The sequence below is a fragment of the Thalassophryne amazonica genome, chromosome 1, assembly GCF_902500255.1.
Source record: "Thalassophryne amazonica chromosome 1, fThaAma1.1, whole genome shotgun sequence".
Lineage (NCBI taxonomy): Eukaryota > Metazoa > Chordata > Actinopteri > Batrachoidiformes > Batrachoididae > Thalassophryne > Thalassophryne amazonica.
Genome location: NC_047103.1, coordinates 35,828,066 through 35,843,677, shown reverse-complemented (window position 1 = coordinate 35,843,677; position 15,612 = coordinate 35,828,066). Strand labels below are relative to the sequence as shown.

The window sequence follows — 15,612 nt, the reverse complement described above, 5'->3', positions numbered from 1 at the left end:
GTACCGGACGAGACTCGGTGGCCCCCAGCTCCTTACAGAAACTCTTCCACACCTGCGAAGAGAACTGGGGACCACGATCTGATACAATGTCCGATGGTATCCCATGCAGCCGCATGACGTGGGGACCAGGAGGTCTGCCGTCTCTGGGCTGTCGGGAGCTTCGGGAGGGCCGAGAAATCCTGTTGGGAAGGTGTCGTAGCACGGACCCACAACAGGGGGCGCAAATGAACGGACAATGAGTAAGCCAAAAGGTAACAATTTAATGTTGTGATATTACACAACGAAACGTGTCTTAATCTCACAGTCAATAAACACCAGGTGAAGTGTGGGCAGGCTCGAAGATAGAAGACGCCCGACGAGAGAGAAGCCGCGTCCCACACGGCTTCCACCACCAACGGCCTGAAGAACACCGGAGCCGCCAAGTCCCGAGTCCCCAGGTGGCCTCTGTCTTCGACTGTCGACCCTGGTACTGCTGGCAGAAAGCAGAAATATGATGTGTGAGTGTGAGTCCGCACACTCAGTAATATATAGTCCAGATACCGTTAGGAGGGAGCACCTCCACCTCCAAATCACACACACTCGTGCAGCTCCTGTTTGTCCCTCTTCTGGGTCTTCACAGGATTACGGCTGCAAACAGACGTAAGTCACAGTTTAAATTCAGCAGAGAAATTACCTTGGTTCTGGTAGTCGATTTCTCGGCGGGGAGGTGGAGTTGCAGTCCGCTTATATAGTAGTGTAGATGAGTGACAGCTGGAGTGATGAGTGACAGCTGTCACTTCCTCTGGGTCTGGCGCCCTCTCGTGCTTGGAGCCCGCACTCCAAGCAGGGCGCCCTCTGGTGGTAGTGGGCCAGCAGTACCTCCTCTTCAGCGGCCCACACAACAGGACCCCCCCCTCAACGGGCGCCTCCTGGCGCCCGACCGGGCTTGTCCGGGTGTCGTCTGTAGAAATCGGCCAGGAGGGCCGGGTCCAGGATGAAGCTCCTCTTCACCCAGGAGCGTTCCTCAGGACCATACCCCTCCCAGTCCACCAGGTATTGGAACCCCCGGCCCTTACGACGGACGTCCAGGAGCCTGCGGACCGTCCAAGCAGGCTCCCCGTCGATGAGCCGGGCAGGAGGCGGCGTAAGTCCAGGTGCACAGAGGGGCGAGGTGTGGTGTGGCTTGATACGGGACACGTGGAAGACAGGGTGGATCCGCAGTGAAGCCGGGAGTCGGAGCTTCACTGCGGCCGGGTTGATGATCTTGAGGATGGGGAATGGTCCGATGTACCTGTCCTTTAATTTGGGTGAGTCCACACAGAGGGGGATGTCCTTTGTTGACAGCCACACCTCCTGCCCGGGCTGGTATGTGGGGGCCGGAGAACGTCGGCGGTCCGCATGGGTCTTGGCCCTCGTCCGGGCCTTTAACAGGGCAGAGCGGGCGGTCCGCCACACCCGGCGGCACCTCCTGAGGTGGGCCTGGACCGAGGGCACACCGACCTCTCCCTCCACCAGCGGGAATAATGGGGGCTGGAACCCCAAACATGCCTCAAAAGGGGAGAGGCCGGTAGCAGACGAGACTTGGCTGTTATGGGCATACTCGATCCAGGCCAGATGGTGACTCCAGGCCGCCGGGTGCGCGGAGGTGACGCAGCGAAGGGCCTGTTCCAACTCCTGGTTAGCCCGCTCTGCCTGGCCGTTGGTCTGGGGGTGGTACCCGGACGAGAGACTCACGGTGGCCCCCAGCTCCTTACAGAAACTCTTCCACACCTGCGAAGAGAACTGGGGACCACGATCTGATACAATGTCCGATGGTATCCCATGCAGCCGCATGACGTGGTGGACCAGGAGGTCTGCCGTCTCCTGGGCTGTCGGGAGCTTCGGGAGGGCCGAGAAATCCTGTTGGGAAGGTGTCGTAGCACGGACCCACAACAGGGGGCGCAAATGAACGGACAATGAGTAAGCCAAAAGGTAACAATTTAATGTTGTGATATTACACAACGAAACGTGTCTTAATCTCACAGTCAATAAACACCAGGTGAAGTGTGGGCAGGCTCGAAGATAGAAGACGCCCGACGAGAGAGAAGCCGCGTCCCACACGGCTTCCACCACCAACGGCCTGAAGAACACCGGAGCCGCCAAGTCCCGAGTCCCCAGGTGGCCTCTGTCTTCGACTGTCGACCCTGGTACTGCTGGCAGAAAGCAGAAATATGATGTGTGAGTGTGAGTCCGCACACTCAGTAATATATAGTCCAGATACCGTTAGGAGGGAGCACCTCCACCTCCAAATCACACACACTCGTGCAGCTCCTGTTTGTCCCTCTTCTGGGTCTTCACAGGATTACGGCTGCAAACAGACGTAAGTCACAGTTTAAATTCAGCAGAGAAATTACCTTGGTTCTGGTAGTCGATTTCTCGGCGGGGAGGTGGAGTTGCAGTCCGGCTTATATAGTAGTGTAGATGAGTGACAGCTGGAGTGATGAGTGACAGCTGTCACTTCCTCTGGGTCTGGCGCCCTCTCGTGCTTGGAGCCCGCACTCCAAGCAGGGCGCCCTCTGGTGGTAGTGGGCCAGCAGTACCTCCTCTTCAGCGGCCCACACAACAGTATCACTTGCATTGTGAGGGTGCATCAGCTATAAGATATTAACCATGTGGTTTTTTTTCCTCTGGGCAATTAATTTGCATGAATTGATTTAAGACACTCTCTGGTGTCCCTTCTTGACTTACCAGAAACACAATGTCACAACATCATTGTAAAGCAATTAGTACTACATGTGCATGTTCAAAGCAGCACAGTGGCTTAGTGGTTAGCACTGTTGCCTCACAGCGAGAAGATCATGGGTTTAATTCCCGCCTGTGGCTTTACTGTGTGGAGTTTGCATGTTCCCCGTGTTTGCGTGGGTTTCCTCCGGGTGCTCCGGTTTCCTCCCACATCCAAAGACAGGTGTGCGTGTGGGTATGACTGTGTTTTTTTGTCTGTTTGTGGCCCTGTGATAGACTGGCGTCCTACTCCTGGGTGTACCCCGCCTCATGCTCTATGACTGCTGGGATAGGTTCCAGCCCCCCACGACCCTCAGTTGGACTAAGCAGCTGAAGGTGTGTGTGTGTGTGTGTGTGTGTGTGTGTGTGTGGTGTGTGTGTGTGTGTGTGTGTGTGTGTGTGTGTGTGGTGTGTGTGTGTGTGTGTGTGTGTGTGCATGTTCACAAACAAAACATTAAATTTTCTTTGTACAGCAGTGCAGGTTTTTGGGATCAGACTATAAATATGTGGTTGCATTTATTCTAAACTCACCTTCCACCTTCACAAAGACGTTTCCCTCGTACACGCCCTCCGAAGTGCGCACATGACACCTGTACTTCCCCCTGTCTTTGGGAGAACTCTCCCTGAAGACCAGCATCGCGTTGCCCTGGGATACCAGGTGTGGGAAAATGTAAAAGCGGCCATTGATCTGCTTGTGTTCTTCACTGCTGTCGCCATCGTCCCGCTGGAAGCTGTACACTACCACATCCTGTTTGAACCATTCCACGACCTCCTGGCTGCCAGGCGCAAAGCTGCATGGCAGCACACACTCCTCTGAGATGATGCACGTCACATGGACATCTGAGGTATGACACGAAGAGTCAAGATGAGGTCACATCCCAAACACTTTTTTAGCTGAATGCTAAGGACATTCACTTTTGATTGCTTCTTCCTGTTTTGTTACCACATATTATAAAAGATCTTCAGACCACAAAGTGATAATGAGAGTCATCAAATTAACGATCTGTTGATGACAGGCTGCCATTTGGAATTTCGGACTAACTGTATAGCAACAAACAGTGTTGGTAAAGTCTGTCAGTTGGACTGATCCTGGTTGACGCAACCAGACTAATTCTCTTTGCATTGTGAATTATGGGGTTTGGTTTCCTAAGTTGGAATTTCACTGTGTTGAAAATGTGAGATGTTTTTTTTTTTTTTTTTTGCACTCAAAAGGATGAGAAGACATTTTCTTCATTTGCCCAATGAATCATAACTCACCTGATGCAGAAACATGTTAGCATAGATGAAGCTAGCTCAGTTGTACCAAAATTGAAGCTGTTTTGACACTCCATACATACATAAGATCACTGATGCAATATAAATCTATTTAACAGAACTCTTGATGAGTGCAATATATTGCTATATTCCACATTTGTCCATGTTTTACAGTTATTCATCCAAAAAATGGCTGCTTATACAGTCACGACACCAGTCCAATAGCTTCTAATTTAGCTAAATTATGGTGTTTAACATTGTTGTGCAGCCTATTGAAATAGCAGTGTCTCATTTTTCATCTCATTCTTGTACACTTATTAAAATCTATTTGCATGTTCCATGCTAAGTTTGAGGAGAAATGCCGCTGTGTTATGAAGGAATATATCCTAATCGTGCTTAAATATACATTAACCATTTGTGCTTTTTTCCCCATTCAGAATCATCATAATATTATTTATCTTTTATTGAGCCAAGAATATATTGTTACATTTATGAGTGTGTTCTAATGTTTGGAAGTGATCATTTATATATTAATAGAGCTTGTTGCTGTTGAAGAATATACGTATTACTCATATGCCCATAGTGATCAATATTTATCAATGCTTATTAAACACGTAATCAATAGCTAAGGTTAATTACATGATATCTATATATTCAAACACTTTTGAAATATATGTTTGTATGCTTTTGAACTGTGTATTGTGTGTACCAAATTAAAGGTATGTTATGTTTATGATTATATTTGCTTTTGTTTCAAGATTTGCTTTTGCTTTAGTAGTTCAGTTTCTTAGCATGCTGTTATAAAGATGATTTACTTATATAAGTGTTATAAATGTGATGTGTCCCTGGTTTGGTGAGGCCCAGAAAGATACATTGAGAAACATCCACATGTTGCACACAGCATATGGAACAGGATGCTAGTACTGACTACAAACAGTCAGATAAGGAGACTAAACTTGATACACAGTTATGATTAGACTTGTTTGTTAGAATATTGTGCAATTTTGAGATGTGCTAATATTCTTGTGGTATAACCGCGTGATGAGACTTGCTGACAGTCTTTCAGTTTTCTGGCCCAAAACAATTTCCTATCAGTTTAGGTGCAGGTGTCACTTTAGGAGAAAGAGGAAGCAAGAACACTCCACGGCGCGTGTGGGCAGGACCAATGCCATGAAGAAGAGGGATGAAGACCACTCAGATGAAGGACAACGCCTAAGATTAGCATGAATCATTGTATTAGCACAGGAAAACAGAGGAGTATAAAAACAGAGCCCAGCCCACTGTTCGGGGTTCCTCTTTGCTGAGAGCTTGCTGGAACACCAGACGGCGGGTTGGAGGGTCTCAGTTTCGGGACCCTCAGAACTTCTGGGTATGGTTTTGTTTATCTCACTTATTCTGTAAAATTTGCATTGTGTTAAATTCTGTGACATTTAAATTCTGTTTAATAAATCTCCGAGTGGTGGTCTAGCCCTAAGAGTAATTATGTTCAAACTTAAATAACTGGTCAAAACCTTTTTTCAAATCAACGGACACGCGGGATAAGAGAGACAGGGCAGAGTGAGGTCACTGGAGACCCCTGAAATATCCCAAGAGTTATGTTCAGCAAATGTTGTTTCAAAGCAGTATTCACCAAAGCTATTTTGCTGTGCTTGTTGTCACTGTGAAGTGTCATAGAAAAAAATCCATTTAATAAAAGTCTTTCAGTGCAGAATCAAATCAAATCAATTTTATTTATATAGCGCCAAATCACAACAACAGTTGCCCCAAGGCGCTTTATATTGCAAGGCAAAAGCCATACAATAATTACAGAAAAACCCCAACGGTCAAAACGACCCCCTATGAGCAAGCACTTGGCAACAGTGGGAAGGAAAAACTCCCTTTTAACAGGAAGAAACCTCCAGCAGAACCAGGCTCAGAGAGGGTCAGTCTTCTGCTGGGACTGGTTGGGGCTGAGGGGAGAGAATCAGGAAAAAGACATGCTGTGGAGGGGAGCAGAGATCAATCACTAATGATTAAATGCAGAGTGGTGCATACAGAACAAAAAGAGAAAGAAACACTCAGTGCATCATGGGAACCCCCCAGTAGTCTAAGTCTATAGCAGCATAACTAAGGGATGGTTCAGAGTCAACTGATCCAGCCCTAACTATAAGCTTTAGCAAAAAGGAAAGTTTTAAGCCTAATCTTAAAAGCAGAGAGGGTGTCTGTCTGCCTGATCCAAATTGGCAGCTGGTTCCACAGGTGAGGAGCCTGAAAGCTGAAGGCTCTGCCTTCCATTCTACTCTTAAAAACCCTAGGAACTACAAGTAAGCCTGCAGTCTGAGAGCGAAGCGCTCTATTGGGGTGATATGGTACTAAGAGGTCCCTAAGATAAGATGGGACCTGATTATTCAAGACATAAGTAAGAAGAAGAATTTTAAATTCTATTCTAGAATTAACAGGGAGCCAATGAAGAGAGGCCAATATGGGTGAAATATGCTCTCTCCTTCTAATCCCCGTCAGTACTCTAGCTGCAGCATTTTGAATTAACTGAAGGCTTGAACATTGTACAATTTGAGTTTCCATGAGGCCACAGTCACATCTGTCAAAGGTTTTTTTTATGGTGATAGGGAGTCACCTGAGCTTGTGGCTAATGCTAACAAACCACAGCTAGCAAGTGTTCGCCCTATTGACGTATCCCATAATCCCTTGAGAATCCACATGATAACAATTGTAAATGAATATTATACTACAAAAATGTAATTTTTTATGCTTTTCGTCACGTTAATAAGAAACTGCATGCATGATACCCTGAAAACTTGCTAAAACAATTAGGACAAATAATCTGTGTCTGCTACATTTAATCTGCATGGAATTGAATAAATGCAAACCGAATTTCAGACATTGTATATATTAGTCTGGAACAAAGAGGACAAACAGTGTTGTAAAGAACAATAATCAAGATGTTAAAGAGCAAACTTCACTTTCCCCCAGAACGACATGATCAGGAAGCGAGCGTAGCTCACAGCAGCTCCCATTGAAAATAACGGAGAGACAGCCTGTGATTCTCGCATGTTTACATAAAACAAACACAATAACAACATCTATAAACCCAGAGAATATATTCATGAGAGTTTTAGGCACAATATAAAAATAGCTTTATGTTGCAATGTTAATGGTGTTGTTTGTGTGCAGCGGTTAAAGTGCGGCGTGATCAGAGTGTCTCAATGCAGTTCTCATTGTTACTGAGATCTCGCAGCGCGGCGACCTCTCCGAGATTTTGCGGGATTTGAAATGTCAATAGGGCGAATGGCCTTAACTTCAGTTTTATACTGTTTTTTTAAGCAGGCGTTCCTGCTTTGGTTATTTAAGACTATATTTTACAATCAGAGTTCTCTGAGACAGAAACGTTCTAATTTGTATAGCACTGTAGCACTAAAGTTTTGCTTTGTATGTTCAAAGGCATAAGGGTACACAAGATGATGAATACATCATTTTTCATGTTTCTGTGTAGGCTGTCAGTTGTCCAGGTGGTTTCCATAGTAGAGAAGTTTGAATCTTCGACTGGACTGGGTTGCTTGACGCGAGGACGTTTCGCTTCAAAAGGTGACAGTCTCATGGTTAAGCATTAGCTTGACACAGAGGATTCTCGGTTCAAACCCCAGCCTGACTGGAAAATCACTAAGGGCCCTTGGGCAAGGTCCTTAATTCCCTAGTTGCTCCCGGTGTGTAGTGAGCACCTTGCATGGCAGCACCCTGACATAGGTGTGTTTGTGTGAATGGGTGAATGTGAGGCATAATTGTAAAGCGCTTTGAGCATCTGATGCAGATGCAAAAGCGCTATATAAATGCAGTCCATTTACCATTTATAATTCAAAGCAAAGATCAGTGTGGCGCACTCTTTGGAATCTTAAAACACGATTCGAAGCTTTGAATCAAAACGTTTCACTGGCTGATTTCAAAATAAGAAGCTAACTTTAGACTAACCGAGTTATCAGTTGATAATGTTAGATATCAAGGTAACGTCACACAACATCACATAATTCGAAGCAAAGATTGCAGCTGAAGCACTCTGAAGTATTCAAAGCTTTGAAGCGATGCTTTGAATCAAAGCTAGTCTCACAGGCTGAATTCAAAACACAAAGCAGGTGGTTAGCAGCATGCAGCTGAACAACTTCATCAAACTGCCTCAAGGGTTTATAGCAGCTTATGTTGGCTGTAGCGCACTACACTATGCTATCCCATGATGCAGCTGGACCCTGGTAACTGAATAAGAACTTCCCAGGAAAATTCAAAGATAGCACGAAAACAGTAATGGCATCCAAAGGGCCTTGGAAATGCACAAATATACATCAGGAGCCATTTTAAAATGTCTGCCATTATTAAATTGAAATTTTCATACCATACATGGCTATGCCCACATACGTCATCTGTTAATGTCCGGGTCAAAGGACAGGTAAGATGTCGGTGGTGCAGTAAGTCTGAATCTTCCGCTGCCAGCTTCTATTATGCACGACAGTCATGGTTGGATGCTATGTACTAACTGACATTACATACATACTGCAGGTACAATGATTCACCTTTGTCCAAAATGAGAGAGGGCGTGGTCTGCAGCAGCTTATTTTGTGTTTTAAACAGTGGTTCATATGCAAAATTTTATGTTTTTTAAGAGGCATGGAGATAGATGTTAGTTTGGTGAAAAGGTTTAAACTGAAACTCGGCAACTGCAGATGACTCATAATGGAGATGACCCAGCATATTGATATCAGAAGAAACTCTGTAACTCAGCTTCCTGACATTGCAACATAATTACAGGGGTTTTTTGTTTTATCATCACAGATCAATAAATGGTGTCATGCACATTACACAAAGAAGAAGTGTCAGTTCTTGAGCAATAAGTGCATCACACAAATGACGTAGCCAGAACATACCTTTTTGTTTAACACTGTTTGAAGCAGAGTGTCAAACTTTCTAAAAGAAAGTGACGTGTTATCATTACAATATCATACAAAAACCTGACCTACATAAAATCAAATATAAAGTTAATGTTGTAAACAGTATTCATTTATATGTCAGAGAGTGGCGAAGTAGTTGAGAAAATGTGGTATTGTTTTCACTGGAATGTGTCTGTTAGTTTGTGGAAAAGACAACGCAAGAATGACTGGCTGGATTTCTTGATTAGGTGATTAGATGTAATCTAGTCAAAAGTCAGTATCAAGGGGCGGATCCAGCTTTTTTAAAGATGGGCTCAAGCCCAGCCACCTTTCCGGTGCTTCAGACACAACAGTATTGATTAGCAAATATTTATGATTGATTGATAGGAATGAAGGGCAGCACAATGACTTAGTGGTTAACACTGTTACCTCACAGCAAGAAGGTCATGGGATCGATTCCCACCTGTGGTCTTTCTATGTGGAGTTTGTATGTTCTCCCAGTGCTTGCATGGGTTCTTTCGGGTGCTCCGGCCTCCTCCCACCTCCAAAGACGTGCAGGTTAGGTGGATTGGAAACTTTAAATTGTCTGTGTGTGTGTGTGTGTGTGTGGATGTGAACGTGTTTGTTTGTATATATGTGCCCCTGCGACAGACTGGCATCCTGTTCAGGGTATAACTGACTGCTGGTATAGGCTCCAGCACCAACCCCCCGAACCCCCATGACCCTTAATTGGATTAAGCGGTTGAGGATGAGTCAGTTGTGACTGTGTAGCATGCTCACGGTATGTATCAGCCTTTCATTGATGGATGCACATACCAAGGAAATTTTAGAATACATTATACGAGGTCTATTAGAAAAGTATCCGACCTTATTATTTTTTTCAAAAACCATATGGATTTGAATCACGTGTGATTGCGTCAGACAAGCTTGAACCCTCGTGCGCATGCGTGAGTTTGTCCATGCCTGTCAGTTGCGTCATTCGCCTGTGAGCAGGCTTTGAGTGAGGAGTGGTCCAGCCCCCTCGGCGGATTTTCATTGTCAGGAAATGGCGGAATGATATGGGCTTTTTTTCCATCAGAATTTTTTCAGAAACTGTTAGAGACTGGCAGCTGGAAACCATTAGAAAAATTTATCTAGCTTTCGGTGAAAATTTTACAGGCTTCACAGAGAATAAGGAGTGTTAACAGCTTTAAGGATGGCTTTAAGGATGCTCGGCACGCCGCGCTCTGTGCCACCATAGAGAGCCACAAACCACGGGATCATTTCTAAATGGATGGCTCTGTGGATCCGAGACCATCGTGTGCACTTTCTTTGGTTATGACAAGAGCTGGACATCAGCCATTTTCCGGCAGATTTCACTTTTAACAAGAGATTTTGTCATGGAAAGCCGAGCGGAGGCTTAGCGCGTCACGACCGATTTGCTGATGGAGCGAGACAAAGGAACACCTCCGTTTTGGTCTCACAGGATGGCTTTGAGATGGTGTTCAGACAGCTGTCGGTGGTTTTTCCATCGAGTGATTATCCGAGAAATTGTGGATGTGCCTGGACATGCCAGAACATGTCCCATGAGGCTTCATCACGGCATTGCTTTGCGCCATGTGGCACCGCCGCGACGCGCGGAATTCCTCCGCACGTCTGTCTCAATGTGCCGAAAAAGTGCTGATGTCCACGTCTTTTCACAATTCCTGTGCTAGTCAGACGACGTCCCGGATAAAACACAGCGTCCAGTTTGGAAATGAACGGCACATTCCGCTGTTACAGGAGTTTTTGTCATGGAAAGAGGAGGAGGCTTCACCGGAATCTGCCGGGAAATGGTTGATGTCCAGCTCTTGTGATAACCAGAGAAAGTGCACATGACGGTCTCGGATCCACAGAGCCATCCGTTTAGAAATGATCTGGTGGTTTGTGGCTCTCGATGGCGGCACGGAGCGGCGCGCCGAGCGTCCTTAAAGCCGTCCTTAAAGCCGTCCTTAAAGCTGTAGTAATAGTCCTTATTCTCTGTGAAGCCCGGAAAATTTTCACTGAAAGCCAGATAAATTTTTCTAATGGTTTCCAACTGCCAGTCTCTAACAGTTTCTGAAAAATTCTGATGGAAAAAAGCCCAAATCATTCCGTCATTTCCTGACAATGAAAATTCGCCGAGGGGCTGGACCACTCCTCACTCAAAGCCTGCTCACAGGCGAATGACGCAACCGACAGGTGTGGAAAAACTCACGCATGCGCACGAGGGTTCAAGCTTGTCTGACGCAATCACACGTGATTCAAATCCATATAGTTTTTGAAAAAATAAAAAGGTCAATTTCTTTTCTAATAGACCTCGTAGATGGGGTGTTTCACTAAGTTTACCTAGTAAGTTAGTCAAAGCTCTGCTAAGCATGTTTTCACTTGCATCTGTTGGATATTTTGTTGTTTATTAATCAAAAGGGTGCTGCCAACTTGTATAAAACTTGGGAGGTTTATGGGCGTTTTGTCTCGGCTAGGTGAAGAACTCATTACATTTTGAGTATTATCCATATTCTAAATTCCACTTGTTTTGGCTCGACCCTGCTCAAATCCCAAACTTGTCAGTGATAAAATCTGTGTCACAGCGCCACCTTCTGTTCACAAGTCAAAGCTCAATGCTGAATAACTGCAGGATCACATTTTTATTTTTAAGTGTATTTCAGTTTAATTTAAATCAGATACATAAATATTTGGACATTGACACACAGTAGAGCAAAAATTAAACAACCAAAACAGTCTTGTAGTATCGACATTCAGCTTTAAGTCATTGTGTTTATGAGAAATATTGCATTAAGTGAACTGCTTTCATAGAGTCCCCCCATCGGACAGACAAATATCTTCTTGCAAACTGATGCTAAAATTTATTTTCAAGAAAATGTTTTTACAATTATGCCACAATGATCATAGGAAATCTGCGACTACAGTGCAAACGGGAGTGCAGGAATGCAATAGTGCATTTCTGCCAATAAAAGCCCCTAAATGCAACTCACTATAGTTTTTACTGAAACGTTTTTCTAAACAAGGTTCAGTTTGTCACTAAATATAATTACTGACATCTTGTTGGACCTTGGTGCTGTGTGTCTTGTATTTGTAGTTTCTCTTTGCAGACAACAACATATTTACAGTATTGACATATCTACAGTTTTGAAAGATATCCCGAACTGTACTACAAATGGACAAAAACTCTCCATTAATTTTATTGTGATATAAAACTGAATGATCAAAATAAAAAATGTCATTCCTGAAAGCAGCTTTGCTTGTTTTGTTTTGTTTTGTTTTGTTTTTGTGGGTGTATTGCATGTCGATGTTCTCATGTTTGCTCTTATGGATGTCAGTTGGTGCTGTTAAAACAAGGAAGTATTTGAGATTATCTTTGTCACCAGAGGGATTCGAGTTTACTGCGCCTGTCTGCGTGCCTCACCACCTTCCCTGCCTTCACGCTTTTTCATCCCCTTATGTTTGACACTTTTCCAGCTGAGTCTCACCGCCTGTGAGTTCTGTTCCCATTTTTTTCCTCTTGTAATTTATCGCCCTGGCAGTCAGAGCAATGACTCAAATGCCTGACGCACAGCCATGCTGACAACCAGCTGAGCTGTTTGCCTGCCTGACAAACCAACTGAGGTCCAAATTGTGATTTGGCTCCTTTCCTGTCGCACATTGCCCGGGCGTGTCTTTGACCAGTTGTGCTGAACACTTCTTTGGTGGGTTCAAGGCTTTTCAAATATTAACTGAGCACATGTTGTGACTGAAACATTAAATATTATATCCATTATGGTCTGTACTCCAACTGATGGAAAGACAAATGAAAATATTTCACCAACCTGTAACAATAGTTTTCTGCCTGACAACAGAGACACCCAGAGCTAGCTTGTATGAAAGGATAACGCTAACAGCGAGTGACAACTATCAAAGTCAGTGGACTGGGCAACAAATTTTTTTCATCAGTTGTTTCTACAGTTTATTGGTCCTGATAAAAGCATAGTCTCAGTTAGCTTGTATTGAGGCTTTTCAGGTTTCAAATCCCGCGAAACCTTGAAGAGGTCGCTGCGCTGCGAGATCTCAGTAACATTGAGAACTGAATGAAATTCAGTTGTCTGAAATGTCTGAAATATGTCTGAAATTCGGTTTGTGCTTATTAAATTCCACGCAGATTAAACGTATCAGACAGGGATTTTTTGTTATAATTGTTTTAGCAAGTTTTCAGGGTCTCATGCAGCAGTCTCTTATTAACGTGATGAAAAGCATAAAAAAATGACATTTTTGTAGTATAATATTCATTTACAATTGTTATCGTGTGGATTCTCTATGTTGTTTTGACTGCAGCGACTCTCTGGCACGCAAGGGATTATGGGATATGTGAAAACCCCGAATGAGAGGTTAGTGCTAACCGTGAGTGACCACTATCAAAGCCAAGAGAATGTTTGACAGATTAGGTTTTCAGAATTTCTTTACAAGTCATTTCTCCAGGTTCTCGTTGACTGTAACACAAAACAATGTCTCATATGTCATTATTTTAAAAATGTCTCAGCTAGCTTGTATACTGCCGTATGGGACATGTTGGGACACATCAGGTGAGTGTTCAATGGCCAGTTGACCAGTGGTCAAGCACTGGCTGGTCTCCTCCTCCACTGCACAAGCGAAAAAGGAGGAAGACAACCAGCAGAGGGTTCCTCCAAGTGTTAAGTATTTTTTCACTGACACCAAAAATTAAAGCAGAACTGCAAAAATAAATAAATAAATAAATGTTACAACTGCCTGTGTCACATGGTGCCACATCACGTCTGGGCAATAATCTGCTGGAAGTGATTGGGTGGTGGTCGAGGGCGGGTGGCCCGGCGGCCCGGTCCATGCTCACAGCCCCTGGTTGTTGGGACGTGGAATGTCACCTTGCTGGGGGGCAAGGAGCCTGAGCTTGTGCGGGAGATTGAGAGATACCGACTAGAGATAGTCGGGCTCACCTCCACGCACAGCTTGGGCTCTGGTACCCAACTCCTGGAGAGGGGCTGGACACTTCATTTTTCTGGCGTTGCCCACGGGGAGAGGCGGAGAGCTGGGGTCGCATTGCTTATTGCTCCCCAGCTCAGTCGCCATGTGTTGTAGTTCACTCCTGTGAACGAGAGGGTCGCGTCCCTATGCCTTTGGGTCGGGGACAGGTCTCTCACTGTTGTCTCGGCCTACGGGCTGAGCAGCAGTGCAGAGTACCCAACCTTCCTGGAGTCCCTGGGAGGGGTACTAGATAGCGCTCCGACTGGGGACTCCATTGTTCTCCTGGGGGATTTCAACGCCCACGTGGGTGTCGACAGTGAGACCTGGAAGGGGGTGATCGGGAAGCACGGCCTCCCCAATCTGAACCCGAGTGGTGTTCAGTTGTTGGACTTCTGTGCTAGTCACAGTTTGTCCATCACGAACACCATGTTCGAGCACAAGGGTGTCTATAAGTGCACGTGGCACCAGACACCCTGAGCCGGAGGTCGATGATTGACTTTGTAGTCAAATCATCTGACCTTCAGCCACGTGTCTCGGACACTCGAGTGAAGAGAGGGGCAGAGCTGTCGACCGATCACTTGCCCTCTTCAGGTCGGTGGAGTGTCCTTGCCTCAAGTGGAGGAGTTTAAGTATCTCGGGGTCTTGTTCACGAGTGAGGGATGGATGGAGCGTGAGATCGATAGATTAGTGCAGCATCTGCAGTGATGCGGTCGCTGTATCGGACCGTCGTGGTGAAGAGAGAGCTGAGTAGGGGGGCAAAGCTCTCGATTTACCGATCGATCTACTTTCCGATCCTCACCTATGGTCATGAGATTTGGCTCATGACCGAAAGAACGAGATCGCGAGTACAAGCGGCCGAGATGAGTTTCCTCCGCAGGGTGGCTGGGTGCTCCCTTAGAGATAGGGTGAGGAGCTCGGTCACTTTGGAGGAGCTCGGAGTCCAGCCGCTGCTCATCCACGTCGAAAGGAGTCAGTTGAGGTGGCTCTTAAGAGTGTGCATATCATGAATGCTTGGTCTTGTTGGATTTGTGAGAATCTACTGAATCTACAGGTACCTTGTTTCCCATGTAACAATAAGAAATATACTCAAAACCTGGATTAATCTTTTAGTCACATAGCACTACTATTGTTCTGAACACTACTGTATGTATGTGTATATGCATATATTAGGTATGTATGTGGGTGTGTATGTATATGTGTATATGTGTGTATATATGTAATGAAGTTTGGACGGCATTTGAATGAAAATAGCGAAACAGTGCAAAACAGTTCAAAATTAGCACATGAATCGCGCCGACGGGAGGCGTACACGAACCCGGTGCGAGAGTCCATGCATGCGCCGGTGTCCATCGAGCAAGAACAGTGCCAGGTGCAGCGCACGGCACTGCTTATGTGGAAGAAATAAAAACCATGTGGAACCACATCTTGTCGCTTATGTGGAATAAATAAAAAAAAAAACCAGCCGGTACCTGTGGGACCACATTGCAGCGTTATGTGGAATAATTAAAAAAAAAACAACACACCACCCAGGATGTGAACTCGTACCTTTCAAAATCTCTGGTTCCCAGTCAGAAACTTTACCACTGAGCTACAGAGCTGTTCTTTGAAAGCTGCTCATATCAGGAAGGACATGGAAGTATTACAAAAAAAATTTAAAAATCCCACACCATATAAAAACACCGCATTTATCAAATCAAATCAATTTTATTTATATAGCGCC

The 15,612-nt window shown here is 45.1% G+C and overlaps 1 protein-coding gene across 1 annotated transcript in view; it reads right to left on the bottom strand.

The window, feature by feature from the left end:
• Window positions 1-12,417: 12,417 nt before the first annotated feature.
• The window catches only part of LOC117508137, a 49,342-nt gene continuing 46,147 nt past the window's right edge, over window positions 12,418-15,612 (bottom strand). The window contains 1 exon segment of the mRNA XM_034167801.1: window positions 12,418-12,548. Coding sequence (XP_034023692.1) covers window positions 12,459-12,548 — 90 coding nt within the window. The 3' untranslated portion in view covers window positions 12,418-12,458.